The sequence below is a fragment of the Canis lupus genome, chromosome 4 (genome assembly GCF_048164855.1).
Source record: "Canis lupus baileyi chromosome 4, mCanLup2.hap1, whole genome shotgun sequence".
NCBI classification, from domain to species: Eukaryota; Metazoa; Chordata; class Mammalia; order Carnivora; family Canidae; genus Canis; species Canis lupus.
In genome coordinates, this window is record NC_132841.1 from 9,421,718 (window position 1) to 9,441,806 (window position 20,089).

Sequence of the window (20,089 nt, forward strand, 5' to 3'; positions counted from 1 at the left end):
CCAAGTTACTCATGCTTTTCAGCCACTCCTTCTCTATCTGTCATGTAGAGATGACTCTGTTGTCCGCCTCTTGAAGGGTTTGTGAAGGCGTTGTGAGGATTCCATAAAATAACGTGTGTGAAAAGTACTTTAGGAGCTGTGAGCATGGATCAGATCTTAATTATTACAGATTGTGTTACATATGAACATTTAATTTAATCTCCATTTCATAGACTAGAAAAAATAACTCCCATCCACTAAACACCAAACCAAACCAGAAAGAATTGTGCAGGTTTCCTTTCGAACTGTCCTTCCTGCAAGTATGTGGAGGGTGGTCCTCCTGGAGACTCTTACCCCAGTGGTCAGACCGGCAGCCATAGATGTGGAGAACAGTTATTTAAAATGTGTTTTGAGCAGCTGCCAGATGGGCTTTTCCAGCTTATCTTGTATCTGCCCCACTCCTCTCACCTTCTGTCAGTCACCTTAAATTTAAAAATTCAAAAATCACCATACTGTATTCCAAGTCTATCCCAAGAATATCTCATGGAGGAAAACAAAGGTTTGAAATGGAAAAAATACTGGCAATCAGTACTGAGAGGTTAAAAAAATTTTTTAAAGTAAACAAATGCAAATAGAAGATTTCACTGTGGATTCTAAAACCAGGTTTAGGAATGTGGGTAGGGCTCTTTGTGTTACTTTGAAATGAGAATTTTTCAGAAAAGAGCTGTAACAGGGACGCCACATTCACATGGGACAAGCGCTGAAATTCAGTTGGATTTATTCCAAATCCATGTGATGAGAACCTTAGATGCAGTGCTTTTATTCTATGAGGAGAAGCCCCTCCCTGAACCAATCTTGCCAAATTATTTGGAGCTTTTTCCTCTTCACTGTGCTCATAAACCCAGCATCAACATGTGTAATAGATGGGAACTTTTTCTTTGCATTTTTGTAGATCTGCTGTCCGAGGAGGTCAGAGTGTTTACGTATTGTCTCATTCATCCCAACGGCATCCCCATGAAGTATAGAAGGAGCAGAGGGTGTCCCAGTTACACAGATTGGAAAACTGAGTCAGTGGTGACATGCCTTCATTAAATTAATGAACTTAGATTAGATATCTTTATTTCTCTTGTTAACTGTAGAGACAAAGTATTACTGGACCAATGAATTTTAGTTACATTATGTCCTAAAGCCGGTCTCTAGGTCAACAGCAATGTAGAAATTAATTAAGCAAGTGGTTTGCTTATTTGCTTTATGATGTAATACATTAGAAATTATTTAGGTAATATTACATGACAAATGTGCAACTGTCCAATCTGGTAGATAGAGCAGACATTTTGGATTTCCCCTGGGAAAATACAGCGAAAACTTATCTGTGATGTAAGGATATTTCAAAAATTGTATATCCGAAGCACTTTTTTTTTTTTGTTTTTTTTTTTTGTCAGCCACTTTGAGGAGTTCCCTGAGGCTATTCTCTTCGTTATAAAAAATGAGGGAAGCCCGAGAGACAGCCGCCTGCCACTGGCCAGGACAATGGTGGCATAAAGGTGGCGATGTTTGCACTTTCTGTGCTGACGAACTCACAGCCAGTTCATGTGCTTAGAGATTGGTTCATTCAAACATAGTTTCTTTGTTCCCAGTGGCTTCAGATCTTGATTCTGCTATGTCCCCCTCTTTGGCAGAATGAGGTAGAGAGCTGTGCTTAGACAGGAACCCCGAAACCAAAGACTCTTAAAAGCTGAAGAGAAATCAGACTTTGAAGAACTGTGGCATCCCAGCGTGCTGTAAGTGCAGTGGGCAGCAGATGTGTCCTGGGCATCTCCCCTAGATATCCACAAACCCCCCCAGACCCACCATGCCCTGGCTGGGCTCCTGACCTCCTCCCACCCCTGCCCTACCCCACAGCTATCCCCCCCTACTTCCTTACGTTGGTCCAAGCTCTTGCCTTCTACCCAGGCTCTTCAGCTTCCAAGCTTCCCCCTCCCTCCTTCCTTATTCCCCAGACCCATGCTGGCAGGTTCTTAGTTGGCCTTTAAGGATATCTCCTGAGTTTGACCCTTTTTTTCTGTCAGACAGAAACACTGTCTCAGTTTGAGGTTCTGTTATCTCTTGCCTGGACCTCTGCAGCCACCTCCTTGATGGGCTCCGCTCCCTCCCGTGTCCCGCCCAGCTGCTCTGTTGTAGCTTGTGGCAGTCATCTTCAAAGGATCAGTGTTGTGAGGTCCTGCACCTCCTCCTCGCAGCCCCCAGTCCTCACTGCTGGCTGGGTAATGCTGTGACTGCAGGAGCATGGCAGAGCCCTTCCCCCTCTGGCCCCAGCTCTCCACACCAGCCTGGTCCCCGTCCTCGTCCTTTCCTTCCCCTCTCTGCACCTGTACTCCTGCCCTCCCACCTTCCCCACCACTGCTGAGTACCCTGCCACTGTGCACCACCATCCCCCGTCCAAGTGCCCCCTTTCTTTGCAAAATTCCTTCTCGTTCTCCCAGGCCTAGCTCCATTGCCACTTCCTCTGTGAAGCCTCTCCTCGTGTCACAGGCTCAGTTAGTTGTTCCCTTCTCTCTATTCCCAGAGACTTTCACTTTATCTCTGTTGTAGCTCTTAGTTTGTGTCCCAATAACCTGGTTAAGTGATTGGCTTTCCGACTAGACTTGAGTTCTTCGAGGGTGGAGAGAATGATTACTCCTCTTTGTATCCCCTGTATGTCACACTGCCCTGGCACATAGTAGGCGCTCAATACATGTTTGTTGAATTACAAATATAGTTGTGAAAATCGCAAAAGATTGAGACTATGCCAGGGCCAGAAGCCTAATTAAGAGTTACAATTTATCTGTTCTCATCCTTCTACCAAACAGTGCACATCCAGTGGGCTTGCCTCTTTTAGAGTCTTCTAGAGTTTGAAAGCCAGCCCCTCTACCCTGCTACCTGCTACAGAGAAAATCAAACAGGCAATGGATGATTTTTTGAAAAGAATTAGGATTATGTGCCTTTAAAATCATTAAATATTTATTGAGTGCCTACCATGTGCAAGGCATAGGACCTCTTTAGTAGTTTTTTGCTATGAATTATCTAATCAGATATGAAATATATAGAAGTTTTAAAGTCTTTCTCATTAAAGTCATTAGAGCTCATGCTACTCTGTGGCCATTAACTAGAGTAAGACACATCTTTTCCTTGGGAAAAGTGTGAAATGTCTTTATAATTTTTTATTATGGTAAATAATCAAGTCATAATGAAAATTACATTGAATACAGCTTAAGACTAGGGTGTTTATTGTGAAGCAGAACGGTACATTTTATTAACAGTTTATAGAGGATTCCACAGTGGCCAGGTGCATTGTGTGTTCCCTAAGGGCTCCTCCCTAAAGCATAGCATCTGTGCCATCTTACTCTGCTAGCTGCAGACCCGGAGTCGTGCTGGCAGAGGCTGTGCCCCAAATGCCCCAATCTCAAGGTTTCTGTCTTATTTTGTTTTACTGTTTCTTTTTCCTGTAGATCATGGGCATCCTTCCGATAGTCAGTCTGGGAGCCTTGTTGCTTTTTTTATGAACAATGTCACTGGCTTGCCTTTTTTGTCTCTCTTGTTGGCTCAGTTTAAATCCTGCTAGTTATGATCATTTAAGATTATTTCACACAGCTAGTAAACTTTTATTCCATGAGACCTTTATCAATTAAAGAAATGATGTTGACATGAGGGTGATATCATTAGTAACCAAAGCCCTAATGAAATAGGTAGTGAGAAGCTATTTTCCCATTCTGAAAGAGAGAAACTTTTAAGGCTCTGTCATTGTTCATAGCAATGCATTTGTTTACTGTTGAAATTAAATCCTCCTGACTCATAGTTTGTCATACTCTCTACTTCTCTCTTTTTTTGAAGTCCTCATATTAAAAAAAAGAAAATCACTCCGAGACCATGTGTAATATATTTTTAAATCCTTTAGTGATTTAAGTGAAATTAAATTTTAACAGGTATGCAAATGACATAATTTTCTGTATGCTTTTTTCAGGAAGCTATTGAATCCTTCAAAGAAGCCTTGAAGCAGAAAGTTGATTTTATTGATGCGTATAAAAGCCTGGGACAGGCCTATAGGTAAGAAAAGCAATAGTAGTTGGGGTAGAAGAGAGGGTGTAGAGTGGGGAGACAAGAGAGCCTCACGTAGTAGTGATACTTTAAAAGAAATTGAATTTTTAACCAAAAAGAAATTGTCATTCTGAATCACATAGGCATTTATAAGCTTGTTGAGACCTTCTCTGGAATACAGAAAGAACCATGTATCAGAGGATATCATGATATATATTTTTACCCCTCTAAACAACTTCACTTCATATATATTGGTCTAGAAATGTTACTTCTTCTAGGGTTATTGTTTTGAATAGTGGCATTATAAGCTATTGAATCATAGAAACTGCTGCTTTTCTAGGCAGTAATTAAGGTTAATTCCCACATCACTGTGATTGTTTGAAGATTCCTAGATAAAGGGATGGAAAATTATGTTACATCCCTATCATCAATATGATTAATTATGATATAGCTACAATGCATCTCCACCAGGATTGAGAAGCTGTGCCTACCCCCTGGTGTCCTGACCCCATGCATTACCCTGACCAGTAGTAGAGCTGCTCTGACTTTTGGCTTTCAAAAATCTTTATGCTCTGATCTGAAAAAGAAATTGCATGACATGAAAGAAGGGGCTTGGGATTTGAGAGTCAGGAGACTTGGTTTTAGTTCTGAATTGTCCATCCTACACTTGTGTGTCTATAACTTCCCTGAGCTTCAGGGTTCTCCCTTACAAGGTACTATAAAAGTTAGAAAGGAGACAGTAACAGAAATCCCCTTCAGAGCACTGTTAGGTGCCTCAGTCAGGAAGGACTGAATTCAAGAGCTTATTTATCTGACGTGGTGGAGAAGATCTTTTACACTAACTTGAAAGTGTCTTTGTATTCCTTCTGGGTTTAAATGACAATGTTTACCTTTGCTGTCCCACAGAATTGTTGGGGACATACATTGAAAACAGATTTGAAAGCACCCAGAGTAATTGGTAAAGTGCTATATAAATGTAAGTGAGTGTTATATTATTTAAAAATATTCGTTATTTATAGAAAATTGACACATGGGACATTTTGAAGGTGCTTTTATTATTTATAAAAATATAATATGTAAAAGAAGGCTAGTAGTAATCATCTCCACTCTGCAATGATCACAACTCTAAAATATACTTTTTTTTTGGAATTTTAAATTATGAAACGATTTATCAGATTTTAAGTGAAGTAACTTCTGGATAGAAAAAAAATGCAATTTTAAGCCTATGAATGTGATTCAGAATGAGGAACCTGTGTATGATTGTGACCTACATACTTTTTTTTACCCCAATGGAGAGACATGGTTTTATCTAAGTACTAAAATTAACACATCGTTTTTTAGGGGTTGGAGCTCATCATGAATTGGAGAAAAGGATTTGAATAAACACTTGCCTTTGGAAATCAATAAATTCATTTTCCCCAAAGAATTTCAAGGGCTAATAATCTGGTAAAATTCAGGAAAAGTAAGTAGAGTATGTAGCTGTGAAGTACTAAGATAGACAAGGGACCATCCATATCTAGGTATCTGACTCACAGATGGGACTGTAATTCTGAGGCTGACTTACTCCATGTGTTCACTGAAATATTCTGCACTGTGTTCATAACTGTTGTTAAATACCTAGAGAACTGGGCAATTTTGAAGCTGCCACTGAGAGCTTCCAGAAGGCACTGTTGCTCAACCAAAATCATGTGCAGACCCTACAGCTCCGGGGAATGATGCTTTATCACCATGGCAGCCTACAGGAAGCCCTTAAGAACTTCAAGGTGGGCATCCACATGTGAGAAATACCGTAACAGTTCTCAGAATGCTCAACAAAGTTTAGTGGGATGAATAGGGAGGAGGACCAAGAACAGTGTTTAAACCATAACAAAAAGAGAGGAGAAAAACCACTGCCCTGCCTTATAGACAATTTTACAGAGCATATATTTGGTTTGATTTAGCCTGGAGGGAAAACTTTTCCAACTCCAGACCAAAGAATAAAGCACTTAAAAGTCACCTGTGACTGTACTGATACTAATAGAGCATTTCCTCCTTCTGCATGTCAGCGGTGTCTGCAGCTCGAGCCCTATAACGAGGTGTGCCAGTACATGAAAGGACTCAGCCATGTTGCCATGGGACAGTTTTATGAAGGCATAAAAGCACAGACCAAAGTCATGCTAAATGATCCTCTCCCAGGCCAGAAGGCTAGCCCAGAGTATCTGAAAGTGAAATATCTCCGAGGTAAGTCACAAAAATTGCTCAATCATTGAATTTTTTAAAAATATTTTATTTATTTATTTGAGAATGAGGGTAAATGAGAAGAGAGCATGAGCAGGGGGAGGGAAAGGGAGAAACAGACTCCCTGCTGGGCAGGGAGCCCAATGTGGGACTCCATCCCTGGACTCCAGGATCATGACCTAAGCCAGAGGCATACGCTTAACTGGCTGAGCCACCCAGGTGCCCCTATCATTAGATATTTTATGATACTTTTTTATTTATTTTATGATACTTTTTTGTACTAAGTTTTTTAAATCTGGTGTATATTTTATACTTATAGTACATCTTTATGCTTACATCTCAATTTAGATGTTAAATTTTCATTGGAAATTCTTAATTTGAGGTTATGTTTCATAAAATTTAAACTTGGAAAAGTTAATTCATATATGTGAGTTGTTCCAAACATACTGACATTTTCTAATAATTGAATCAAATACCAGTTTTTATGTTCAGATTAATAAAATTTAAAATATGGTTTCTTGGTCACACTGGCCATATTGTATTCCTTTGTTTAGAGAGAGAGAGAGCATGCAAGCATGAGCAGTGGGGGAGGGAGCAGAGGGAGAGAGAATCTCAAGCAGGCTCCACATCAGCATGGAGCCCAACACGGGGCATTCGATCTCACCCTGAGACCATGAGCTGAGCCAAAATCAGGAGTTGGATGCTTAACTGAGCCACCCAGGCACTCTACACATTGGCCACATGTTAAGTATTCACTAGCCAGGTGGCTAGGGGCTGGCCTACTGGACAGCATAGCTCCTCATTCTAAATTACAATTTCCTCTTGTTTCCTGGTTTAGTAGAACATGTGAGCTGTGGATTGAAAGAGGGGTACTCCATATCCTGTATTTTTCTACCCTGCTTCTGTAGAAGATAAGCAGTAGTCTGTCAGTTGATGAAATCATATACATGGTCAGTTGGTTTGTATCAGTTGATAGAGAACCAGGATCTGTCTGACACTGAACTTGGATTCTCAGACTCTGCGAGAAAAAAAAAGCGAGGTCTTTGGTGTTGTTCATGGAAAGATGATTAAAGCTTAGCCAAAGTGGACCCAGATTGACTGGCTTATGTTTGATCCTGGTACCCTGAGTTACCCTGTATCATATAATAGTGACTTACTATAATTTGGAATCTCCATTTAGAATTCTTGGAATTAACAATTTGCTACAAAGTATTTCTATGGCAGTCAGCAATAAAAATGATTTCTTTAGCAATATTTGGTTGTGTCAGATCTCATCTCCCATCTGCAGAGTATTCTCGGTATCTTCACGCACACCTTGATACTCCTCTTACGGAATATAACGTTGATGTGGATCTGCCTGGAAGCTTTAAAGACCACTGGGCTAAAAATCTGCCTTTCCTCATAGAAGACTATGAAGAGCAACCAGGGTTGCAACCCCATATAAAGTAAGTGCTTTAAATGAAAATGACTTTTTTTTTTTTTTTTTTTTTTACTATAAGCTCATCATGAGAACTCTTGCTCAATAAATGGCTTCCTATCCATGTTTCTCAGGAATTTATTTCTGGATTTGTTATGTCTGCAGATATTTATTTTAGTTTATAAGGTACCTTGAAACTTACCTTGGATACCATTTTTCCTTCTACCTTGACCTTCCCTGATAATTTTATGCAACCTTCAGACTTCAAATGTACTTATTGGCAGTTGTTGATATGCATTACTATTACCATGTTACTCTTAAAACAGATTATTTAAAACCAAAAGTTTGAAATTACAGTGCTGGCCAACTACTGCATTATGGCTGAAGGGCTATCCCATTACAAAACAATTAGATATAGAATAGAAATTAATTCCTGGAAGTCTAGCGATGCCTTAAAAATTAAGAAAAATCTGTAAAAATCACAAAGAATACAGGTGTTAGAAAACATGAGAGATAGAAGATGTGAAAGATGGACGAATGTCTAGCATATATCTAATTGAAATCCTGGGAAGAGAGAATGGAGGAGAGAGGTAATTTTTGAAGACATAAAGGCTAACAGTTTCCCAGAATTAAGGAAACATAAATCCACAGATTTTTTTCGAAAAGCAAGTTAAATGGCAAGAAATCCATATCCAGACACATCATAAGTAACAGTAGAACAACACATAAGGAGAAAAAATTTGTTAAACAGAAAGAAAAATCCTATCACCTACTTAAGGTCAATAATTGGACTGACTGTAAGCCTCTCAACATCAAAATGGCAACAACTATCTTTTGTGAATGAACATCAAATAAGTATATAGTCAGATAATCAAAAACTGAATTAATCACCACCTGCCATTCACTAAAAAACATTTAAGGCATGTGATTAAAGAAAAAGGCAATTGACCTTAGGCAAGATTTGAGATACAACAAGGAATGATGAGAAAAGGAAAATGGTAAGCATGATAAATTGGTAAGTCTAAATAAGCACTGTTTATATAAAATAATATCTGATTTGGGGGCTTTATGAAAAGGACAGAAATAAAATACTAGGCATAATAGCAAGCAAGTTAAGGGAAAGCAAGAATTAAATATTCTAAGGGAATTGGGGTTAAATATTGTGTTAAAGCTTTAAATTATACACAAATATTTAAAATATCTAGGGTGGGTACTAAAAGTTAGAAACAAAGTGTACAGCTTCTATATTAGTAGAAAGGTCAAAACAAAACAAAAAAATTAAATCAACTGGAAAAGGGAGGGCAGGTGGTTGCCATTAAAAAGGTGGAACAGGGATCCCTGGGTGGCGCAGCGGTTTGGCGCCTGCCTTTGGCCCAGGGCGCGATCCTGGAGACCCGGGATCGAATCCCACATCGGGTTCCTGGTGCATGGAGCCTGCTTCTCCCTCTGCCTATGTCTCTGCCTCTCTCTCTCTCTCTCTCTCTCTCTCTATGACTATCATAAATAAATAAAAATTAAAAAAAAAAAAAAGACCCTGCTTTCAGTTCTTTAAAATAAAATTAAATAAAATTAAATAAAATTAAATAAAATTAAAAAAAGGTGGAACAAATAAAAAGAAAAAATAAGAATAGGTTGAAATAATCCAGATATATTAATAATGACAGTATATATAAATGGACTAAATTTCAAAAGACAGACACAATTGGATTGGAATGTTTTAGAAATCCAGTTAAATGCTTTTCACAAGGGTCATAAGGACACAAAGATTGAAAGTAAGGGAATAGAAAAAGTTCCACTTGGGAAACACTAAAAGAATCCTGATATAGGTATATTAATAGATTTAAAATTATTACATTTATTTTTATTTTTTAAAGATTTTGTTTATTATCTGAGAGAGTGAGCTCAAGAGAGCATGAACAGGGGGAGGGGCAGAGAGGGAGACTTTTTTTTTTTAATAATAAATTTATTTTTTATTGGTGTTCAATTTGCCAACATACAAAATAACACCCAGTACTCATCCGTCAAGTGCCCAGAGGGAGACTCTTAAGCAGACTCTGAGCTGAATGCAGACCCCAACTCAGGGCTTAATCTCACAACCTGAGAACATGTCCTGAACTGAAACTAAGAGTCAGATGCTCAACTGACTGAGCCACCCAGGCATCCCTAAAATTTTTTTAAATTACTGGGAACAAAGGTTATTACTACATAGGACAGGGGTTTAAATCAGGTAGTTACAAATCTAAACTTATATACACCTAGTAAAATAACTTTAAAAATTGATAGAAATTCACAGAGAAATCAATAAATTCACTATCCTAATGAGAGATTCTAATTTTTAGTAAGTCAAACACAAAAATAACTAGTAAAGATTTAGACTATTTGAACAACATAATTAACAAACTTGATATATTAGTCTACTCTAGAGCTATGTACCCCATAATCCAAGAATACATATTCTTTTCAGGTATATCTTTGGTCATTTATAAAGAATGACCACTGCTATGCATATTTAAATACATTTCAAATAATTGGTATCATATTTGACTGAAGTATGATTAAATATACTTTTTTTTTTTTAATTTCATTCATTTATTCAGGAGAGACAGAGAGAGGCAGAGACACAGGCAGAGGGAGAAGCAGGCTCCATGCAGGGAGCCCAATGTGGGACTCAATCCCAGGACCCCAGGGTCATGCCCTGGGCTAAAAGGCAGGCGCTAAACCGCTGAGCCACCCAAGGATCCCCAATTAAACATACTTTTAAGGGAAAAAAAATCCTCCTTATTTGGAAATTAAAAAGCACACATATTGAAGTGCAGATTAAAGATGAAATCCACAGTGGAAATTTGAATATACTTTAAAAATGAAAAAACATGAAAACTCCACATACCAATACTTGTGGAATGCAGTGAGACCAATATTGTAAAAAGTTGTACTAGAAAAAAAGCAAGTCAATAGATAGGTATAAAAATTAAGGAGTAGGAAAAACAACAAAGAAAGCAGAAAGAAGGAAAAATAAGACCGAAGAGAGAAATTAATGAATATTAGATATAAAACAGACTTCTGTCACAAACTTTTGTCTTTTTTTTTATGACAAATTTCTGGTGAGATTGATTTTTTTTCATGAAAATAACTAAAAAACTCAAACTATTAGAAATGTTAAAAAGAGATATAACCACAAATGAGTAGGGCTATCCCATTACAAAACAATTAGATATAAAATAGAAATTAATTCCTGGAAGTCTTAAAATGCTGAGCATGCCATGAAAATTTACATGCAAATTTATTTATTTTTTAAATGGACATCTTTTTTTTTTTAAGATTTTATTTATTCATCAGAGATACAGAGAGAGAGAGGCAGAGACACAGGCAGAGGGAGAAGCAGGCCCAGCAGGGAGCCTAACGTGGGACTTGATCCCAAGACTCCAGGATTAAGCCCTGGACTGAAGGCAGGCGCTAAACCGCTGAGCCACCCAGGGAACCCCGCATGCAAATAACTTTAAACACAAAAAAATAAATGGACTAATTAGAAAATTATAATTTATCAAAGTGTGAGAAAAAGTAAAAAGCCTGGATAATTCTATAATCATTAAAGATATAGAATTGGTATTTAAAAATATCCCCACTTACCCACACACACCAAAATCACCATGCCCAAGTGGTATCACAGAAGTGTTCTGTCAAACTTTCAGGGCAATAGAAGGTAGTATTTCCAAATCATTTTGTGAAGCCAATATAACCATGATACCAAACCTGATGGTTGTACCTGAAAGGAACATTAGAGGCCTTTCTTATTCTCTTAAGTGTGAGCATAAGAATACTAAATGAAATCCAAATTCATCTGTATAAGAAAGGTAATATCATACCAAATTGGGTTTTTCCTAGGAATGAAAAGGTGATCTAACTTCAGAAAATGTATAAATATAATTGCCAGTTGACAGATTAAAGGGGAAAAACCACATTAATTATGCCAACAAATACAGAAAAACCAGTAGAAAAAAGATAACCATTCATACTTTAAAACTCTTAGCAAACTGGAAAACCAAAGTACAGTAGTGTCCCCTTATGTGTAGGGAACATGTCCCCAGATGCCCAGTGGATACCTGAGCACGGATAGTACTAAACCCTGTGTGCTGGCCCTTGAATGACAAGGGTTTGAAGTGCTGAGATCCACTTTTATGTGGATGTTTTTTGGATAAATACCATATAGTATTAGAAATATATTTTCTTTTCCTATGATTTTCTGAATGTTTTCTGTAGCTCAGTTTATTCTAACACAGTATACAATACATATTCAAAGAATGTGTTAACTTTTTATTATTATTAAAAATCCAGTCAGCAGTAGGTTGTTAGTAGTCAAGTTTTGGGGGGATTAAGAGTTATACATAGATTTTCAACTGCAGGATGGTAGAGGTCCCATGCTTTCACCACAAACATTGTTTGGGCCAGCTGCAACATGTCTTTTCCTGAAATGCGCTGAAGTGTGACTTATAAAGTAGGCGCAGTAAGAGTTTAACAATGGTAACTAATAATAAAATAGAACAGTTATGACAATATACATAATAGATATGTGCACTTTAAAACGTATTGTTTATTTAATATTTTTGGACTGCAGAGGACCCCAGGCAACTGAAATTGCAAAAAGCACACCATGGATGGGGGTGGGGACTGCTGTATTTCCTCAGCCTGATAAATGGTAACTCTCAGAAACCTGTGGCAAACATCATTTTAATGAAGTGTTAGATATAATCACATTAAAATCAGGAGCAATAAATAAATAAATAAAAATAAAAATCAGGAGCAAGACCAAAAGCCTGAAATCATCGCTTCTTTTCAGCAGTGAAATAGAGGTTCTAGGCAATGCATAACAGAAGAAAAAGAAATCAAAGTTATATAGATTTGCAGATCACATGACTTTTTTTTACAAAAAAAATTCAAGATTTACAAACAAATTATAAGAAGTATGTTTAGCAAGGTGGTTGATTATAATTAATTTACTTATAAAATTTTTTGTGTTTCTGTATGCTAGCAACAAGCAAAAATTGCTATTTGTAATAGCAATAAGTATTTATTAGGAGTATATCTTACAAATAATGCACAAATAATGTGCAAAGCCTGTATGGAAATCATTACAAAATTTTATTGAAAGTTACTAAGTTACTAAGAGTAACAAGTAAGTTACTTGTTTTCAAGTAGAAATACTGTGTTTAAGAATAAGAAGTTTAATAATATCGATGAGTCAGTTCTTTGCAAATTTTTTTTTAAAGATGTTATGTATTTGTTCAAAGAGACACACAGAGAGAGGCAGAAACATAGGCAGAAGGAGAAGCAGGCTCCCTATGGGGAGCCCGATGCTGGACTCAATCCCAGGACCCTGGGATCATGACCTGAGCTGAAGGCAGATGCTCAACCACTGAGCCACCCAGTGCCCTGGTTCTCTGCAAATTAATTATAGATTCATTAAAATGCCATTCCAAATCTCAAAAGTTTTTTGAGGAGTTTGATAAGCTAATTCTATCAATTGTGTAGAAGAACAAAGGACCAAGAGTAATCAAGATAATCCTGAAGATGATGTCCAGGCTTGGAGAGGAAGGTTCTTTTATTCTACCAGAAAACAAGATATAACATAGTAATGAAGATGGATTGGTATTGGTTCAGAGATGCCCATGTGGACCAAAGAAGCACAGTAAAGAGCTAAGAAGCATTATCTGGAGAACCTAGATAAATGGCTGACATGATCCCCATGGATCAGAGGGGAACTTATCTAGTGAGAGTGCTACAATTAGGTTGTCATATGGATAAAAATTGAATTGATTTTTATGATGGTGTAGATGTGATCCAGTTCCAGATGGATGAAAATCTTAAATATGAATGGCAAATTTGTTTACATTTTAAGAGAAAATAGAAGTGAATAGTTTCATGATTTTAAGATAGAAAAGGATATTTTTAAAGATTCATTTATTATTTTAGAAAGAGAGCATGTGGGCATGAGTAGGGGAAGGGGTAGAAAGAGAGGGAGAGGGAGAAGGAGAGAAGCAGACTCCCTACTGAGTGCAGAGCCTGACGGGGGCCTGGATCTCAGGACCCTGAAGTCACCACCCTGAGCCAAAATCAAGAGTTGGATGCCAACCGACTGAGCCACCCAGGGTCCCTCAGGTGGAAAAGACTTTCTTAAGACACACAGAGTGTAGACCTTAGACTGGTAAATTGGACTGTGTTGAACCTATGAATTGCTGTTTGACAAAAGACACCATAAACAGTGAAAAAAGATAAGTCCGAACTATGAAAAGGTACTTGCAACCTGATTAAATACCCAAAGTTAGTATCCACTATTTATGAAAAATTTCTACGAATTTGAAAAGAGAAGTGAAACAACCAGGAGAAAATTGTGCAAAGGACATGAACAACAGAAAGCATGAATGGCAAATAAACATAGAAAAAGATGCTTCAGCTCATAAATACACCTGACTACATTTTTCACCCACGAGATGAGCAAATATTATAAAGTCTGATAATAGTAATGTTGACCAGAAGCAGGGGTCAAGGAAGATTTTTATATGCTTTGGATGAGAGTTGAAATCGCTATAAACACTTTGGCCAGCAGTTTGTCACAATCTTGTAAAATTAAACATTTGTACATTCCACAGTCTTAAAAGTCTACCACTGTGTATATATCTAGTAGGAAACCTGGTACTTGTGTGCATGTCCAACAGGAGGTCTGTACTAGTTGATAGTAGTACTTGTTCAAACGGAAAACTGGAAATCATCCCAAAAGGCCATGAACAGAAGAGTGAATAAAAGTGATACCAGCACATGGTGGGATATTACAAGCAAACAATCCATGCAACAATGTGGGTTAATTGTAAAATAAAAAGTTGAGTAAAAACAGCAAGTCAGTAAACTACAGTATCTATTTTTCCCATAAAGTTCATAAGCAAAACTACAGAATATATTCTTTAGGGACACACACATGGAACCTAATTTTTAAAAAGAAAAGGAATCATACACAAAATTCAAAATAAGTTGTCTCGCTGGGAGTCAAGAGGATGATAGGATGGGGAAGGCAGCATACAAATAGAATGACATAATTGTTCTAGTTCTCAAATTGGGTAGTGAGGTTGTAGGCTCTTGTGTGTATCAATTATTATATAATCAGAAGTATTAAAAGAAAATTGATTGGTGAAAGAGGTTATACATATTCTCTGCCACCCCTTTTTAGAGGATTATCTATATGCAGAAAAGCATTAATATGGCAGGCCTACACTGCTTTCCCTAGAACAATCTGCTGGTCCCTGGGTGGTATCTGGGAACTTGGATTTCAGGAGCGTTGCACCATTCCCACAGGTGATGAGTGGCTCACTGTACCTAAGCTGATTATACAAACAACGTGGTCTTTGCTAAACACCTACTTCCTTCTGGGTATCTGGAATTTGGGTTCTCGCCAGCTAGAGGCTACTTACATGATCAAGCCCTTGATAAAATCCCTGAGCAATGAGTGTCTAATGAGCTTCCCTGTTTAGCAGCATTTCACTTGGGGGGAGTTCATCCTGTGCGTTTCTCCCAAGAGAGGACCCTTGGAAGCTTGCGCCTGGTTTCCTCTGGACTTTGCCCTGTGAGCTTTTTTCCCCTTTGATGACTGCTTGTGTCCTTTTGCTATAATAAGTCACAGCCATGAGTACAGCTGTGCAGAGTCCTGTGAGTCTTCCTAGTGAATTACTGAACCGGAGGGTGATCTTGGGGACCTGTACACAACCTATAACTTAAAATTGGAAATGTTAAAAAAAAAAAAATTGGAAATGTTGTTAGGTAGTCTTCAAATAGGTTGGCAGCTAAACAATTCCTGGTAGTCCCCTAGGCCATTTCTAAGTATGCTTGGTATCACACAAATTGGGGCAAGGGTAGGGGATAGACAGGGCAGAGATTTGGTTGCTTGTTTATAAAGATAGTCCATGCAGGTTATGTATTCTGGGGAAGTCTATAAAGCAAATAATGGTCATAGGTGCCTTCTGAATAGCACTCTAGTTACCACTGTTACTCACAAGCATATGATAATAATTGTGCACACACATTCATGAAGACTCCATCTTTCAATTTGTGTGGTTGGATACCAAGCACTAAAGTAAAGATTCTGTGGTCATAGGTTTCTGGATTCATTTTCCAGTGGAGGAAGTGACTGCTTTTCAGGTGAAATTGGATTACCAGACATCTGTTGTAAAAGTCCTTACCATATGTATAATGTTTCTTCCAGAGATGTGTTACACCAGAATTTTGAGAGTTATAAGCCCGAGGTACAAGAGCTGATCTGTGTAGCTGATCGTCTGGGATCACTGATGCAATATGAAACACCTGGTTTCCTGCCAAACAAGAGAATACACAGAGGTATTCTGAAACTGTCTGAAAATGGAAATATTTCTGACATAAGAGCAAGGATTGCCAAACCATGTTGGGCTTTGTAAAAAAATTATTTGTGCTGACTCAAAATCTCTATTTGATCAGGACAAAAATGTAGAGATTCATTCACGGTGAATTCTGAAAGAAGACTGCCCCAGCATGGTTTTTGTGCTGTTGCTATCATATAGGTGTAGAACATGGGTCTTCAGTCATCACTGTGGATCAGTTTATCCACGGGAGAGGTTTGCTTAGTGTGGGAGTAAGGGAGAATTTAAACCTCCAGTTGCTTTGTTAGGAGGCGGAGCTGGGAGGAGACAACTTTGGGGGTGCTTCTAGTTTCCACAGGAGATTTTAGTTTTATTAGGACCATCACGATTGTAATGGATCTCTGGTCTTGTTGAATCACCAATACTTAGGATTCTTTCTTTCTACAATGACTGTGGAGTTATCACCGAGACTCTGTAAAGTGGGTGAAAATCAGTTCCTCTGACATGTACTTACCAACTCTTGTTTTTCCAATATCTCCTTCTTTTAGCCATGGGTTTGGCAGCGTTAGAGGTCATGCAAGCTGTACAGCGTACATGGACCAATTCGAAAGTTCGAATGAATGGGAAAACACGGCTAATGCAGTGGAGAGACATGTTTGACATTGCAGTAAAGTGGAGACGGTACTAATCTTTAAGTGAAAATAAACTAGAAGCCTTATCATTGTAAAACAGTAGAAACCTTCTCTAGTTATCAGGTTTTTGAATAGTATAGTTGATGTGCAGTATTACATGAGTTTCAGGTGTGCAGCATAAAGATCCGATGAGTCTGTACATTATGCCATGCTCACACAAGTGTAGCTACCATCTGTCCCACACATAGTGTTACAGCATCCCTAACTGTGGTCCTTGTGCTGTGCCTTCCATCCCCGTGACTTATTTTCATAACTGAAAGCCTGTACTTCCCACTTAGTTAACAGGTTTTGAGTCCTGTTTTGTTCACTAACAGTAGGCCTTATAAGTTACATTTTCCTGTCTTCAGTTTGTCAGAAATTGCGGGCATTATTATTCTTTGAAATTACTCAAGTAGGGAAGCCTGGGTGGCTCAGCAGTTGAGCGTCTGCTTTCGGCTCAGGGTGTGATCCGGGGGTCCTGGGATCATTTCCAGTATCCGGCTCCCTGCAGGAGCCTGCCTCTCCTTCTGCCTATGTCTCTGCTTCTCTCTCTGTATCTCTCATGAATAAATAAAATCTTAAAAAAAAAAAAAAGAAATACACTCAACTAATATTTATTAAATATAGGGATTGAGTGCTATCAAATTTCCAAGCATATTTTTAAATGAAGTGTTTGGGCAAAAGCAGTCTCTTTGAAAGAGTATGTCATGATCCATGGTACCTTCAAATGAACTTTGGTGTACCAGTCCTTTGACATTGGAGTGTGTGCCCACCTAACCAGCTATAGTTTAGTGGGGGAAACCATTGATATTCATTTATATGGGATAAATACTGCCCTTCTAGTAAACCTGTATGGACTTACTACTTGGTCCAATTAGTAGTACTTGGTCTATTTGGAATCTGCAGGGTGGTGTTGCATATTTTTAGATGTAACGGACTGAGCAACGGCTTTCTCCTCGTTTTTACAAAGACTTCTCATGTTTTATTGTTCATGCTTTTGAATGTTTATAGGTTTTATAAGGTCTTTGTCTTTAACAAGCTCTGTTTTACAGAATTGCTGACCCAGACCAGCCAGTGTTGTGGTTAGATCAGATGCCAGCACGAAGCCTTAGCAGAGGTTTTAACAACCACATCAATTTAATCAGGTAGGAACCTTTTGTGCATCTTTCCCATTTTCACAGGAGTTTATTCTAAATAGGTCATGGAGACCATGAGCAACCCTTGCTCCTTTCCTGGTGACCTTTTGGCAAAGGTATACACAGATCAGCTCTGCACCTGCAGGATCCTGCCTACGTTCTTCTCAGCTAATCCGGTTGCACGAAGAAATAAATACAGTACAGGCCATCCTCCTTCTCCTGGCTCTTCTCTCAATGACAGCTCAGTTGGAGGAAAGACTGCAGATATTTGCTTAGGATGTCAGTCTTTAAAGCGTCCTAAAAATATCACAGGAAGTAATTATATGGAGAACGTTACATTTACCATAATATCCTGAGAGTGTTGCATGGCCCAAAGAATTCTTGAACAGGTGGGGGTAGGGCTCCCCTATCCCATCTCCAAAACCCCAACATACAGAGGATTTCGTTCAGTAACACTTTGGTAGCTAAGCCTTTCCGAAAGGGTGAACCAGGTTAATGGGAGAGCTTCTGCTTTGTCCAGAAGCTGTGCAAATTAGGGACATGGACTTAGCCACCTTCATGTGCTTAGCCACCCTCTAAATAAATAATGAGAAAATATTAAAGAAAATCAGCTTCAAAAAAAAAAAAAAAAAAGAAAATCAGCTTCAAGTGGAGCCATGAATTTAGTTGTATTTATTTTTATTTTTTTTTTTTGAAGATTTTATTTATTCATGAGAGACACAGAGGGAGAGAGAGAGAGGCGGAGACACAGGCAGAGGGAGAAGCAGGCTCCATGTAGGGAGCCTGATGTGGGACTTGATCCCGGGTCCCCAGGATCATGCCCTGAGCTAAAGGCGGCACTAAACCGCTGAGCCACCTGGGCTGCCCATGGATTTAGTTTTAGATAAAATTTACAAATGTGTCATGTGTAAATTGCTTCTATATCCAGAAGCCTGAATCAAAATATCATTTATTACAGCTCTGACATTTAAGTTTAATGGAAATGTCATTTATACATTTCTTTATGTTTTAGAAAATAAATTTCTTTTCTTCTTGTGACTTGTGTGTTCCTGTTTCTTACAGAATAATTTGTGACATTTATAAGGTAGACTCAGCTGGCTTTAGTTGAAGGCCACTGTCTAGTGATGTAGCTTACTAAAGACAGACTGGTGAACTGTTATGTATTGTGTTCAGAGTAATGGTGGTCATGTGTACAGGATGCCAGGGGGACACAGAAGAGTGGTGTCCAATCTAGCTTTTAGGTGATGCTTGAACTGTTTGGGAGGATGGGAAGTGGAGAGGTGGATGAGGTGTGGACCCACAGGTGAGTCAGGCGTGGTCAGGAAAGTATGACTCATTCATTACGACTCGTGATTAGTTTGCAATTAAAGGAGTATCAGAAATTGAGCCTTGAAAGACAGGCAGGGACCAAAATATAAATAACTTTGTATCCCACTTAAGGCTTTTTTGTCCACCCCCCCCCCCCCAAGGATGATGGCGAGCTGTTCAGAGATCATTCAGAGATCGTAAGCAGAAAAATGACAGAGCAGATTTGCACCTTCAGATGATCACTTTGGCTGTAGGTGGCAGAATAGGTGAGAGGGTGGTGACTCTGGAGGGAAGGGAAATGGCTGGAAAGTTGTGTAGTAATTCAGGTGAATGAGTGGCAGATCTGGAGAGCTTTGTGGAAGTGAGCGGGAGGGGACGAGACGGATACTGAGGATGTTGAGTCAGGGACACTGGTGGTGGGTTGGAAATCGGGGAGAGCATGGGGAATCAAGGGAGGCGGTCCTCTGGCTCAGGTGCCTGGTCCTTCCAACAGCCTGGGTGACAGTAGGACAGAAGGTAGGTGGCCATGTTGGTGATGGAGCCGGGGGTGGTGCAGGGTACAGAAGTGACTTCCTGTTCACAATTATGGACTTGAGGTGACTCTAGTGAATCCAGGGAGTGATGCCCAGGGAGCAACTGGGTGCATACGTGTTAGACACATGTCAGTTGGATGTGTACATCAGCATGTTGGCTATACATGAAGTTTTGGGAGAGAGTTTTAAAACTCAGAGGTGGGGATAGAAATGTGGGTGAAATAATATTTAGAGTGGGCAGAGGAGATGAAGGCTGTGTGTGAGCTAGTCTACAAGGAGGACTGGTAGCAGATCATGCTATGGGAAGAAATCAAGGGCAAGGAGAAAAAGTGAAAAAATTCATAAAAGGAAATTACTATAAAAGTCTGAATATCATATA

The 20,089-nt window shown here is 38.8% G+C and overlaps 1 protein-coding gene across 7 annotated transcripts in view; it reads left to right on the forward strand.

The window, feature by feature from the left end:
* TTC13 (tetratricopeptide repeat domain 13) overlaps positions 1–20,089 on the forward strand; it is an 80,406-nt gene that overhangs the window by 41,408 nt on the left and 18,909 nt on the right. For all 7 annotated transcript variants that reach the window (XM_072823094.1, XM_072823095.1, XM_072823099.1 and 4 more), the window contains 7 exons: positions 3,980–4,062; positions 5,675–5,816; positions 6,099–6,273; positions 7,559–7,715; positions 15,933–16,063; positions 16,611–16,743; positions 17,786–17,878. In XM_072823094.1, the coding sequence (XP_072679195.1) occupies positions 3,980–4,062; positions 5,675–5,816; positions 6,099–6,273; positions 7,559–7,715; positions 15,933–16,063; positions 16,611–16,743; positions 17,786–17,878 (914 nt within the window). The remainder of the gene's footprint in view (positions 1–3,979; positions 4,063–5,674; positions 5,817–6,098; positions 6,274–7,558; positions 7,716–15,932; positions 16,064–16,610; positions 16,744–17,785; positions 17,879–20,089) is intronic.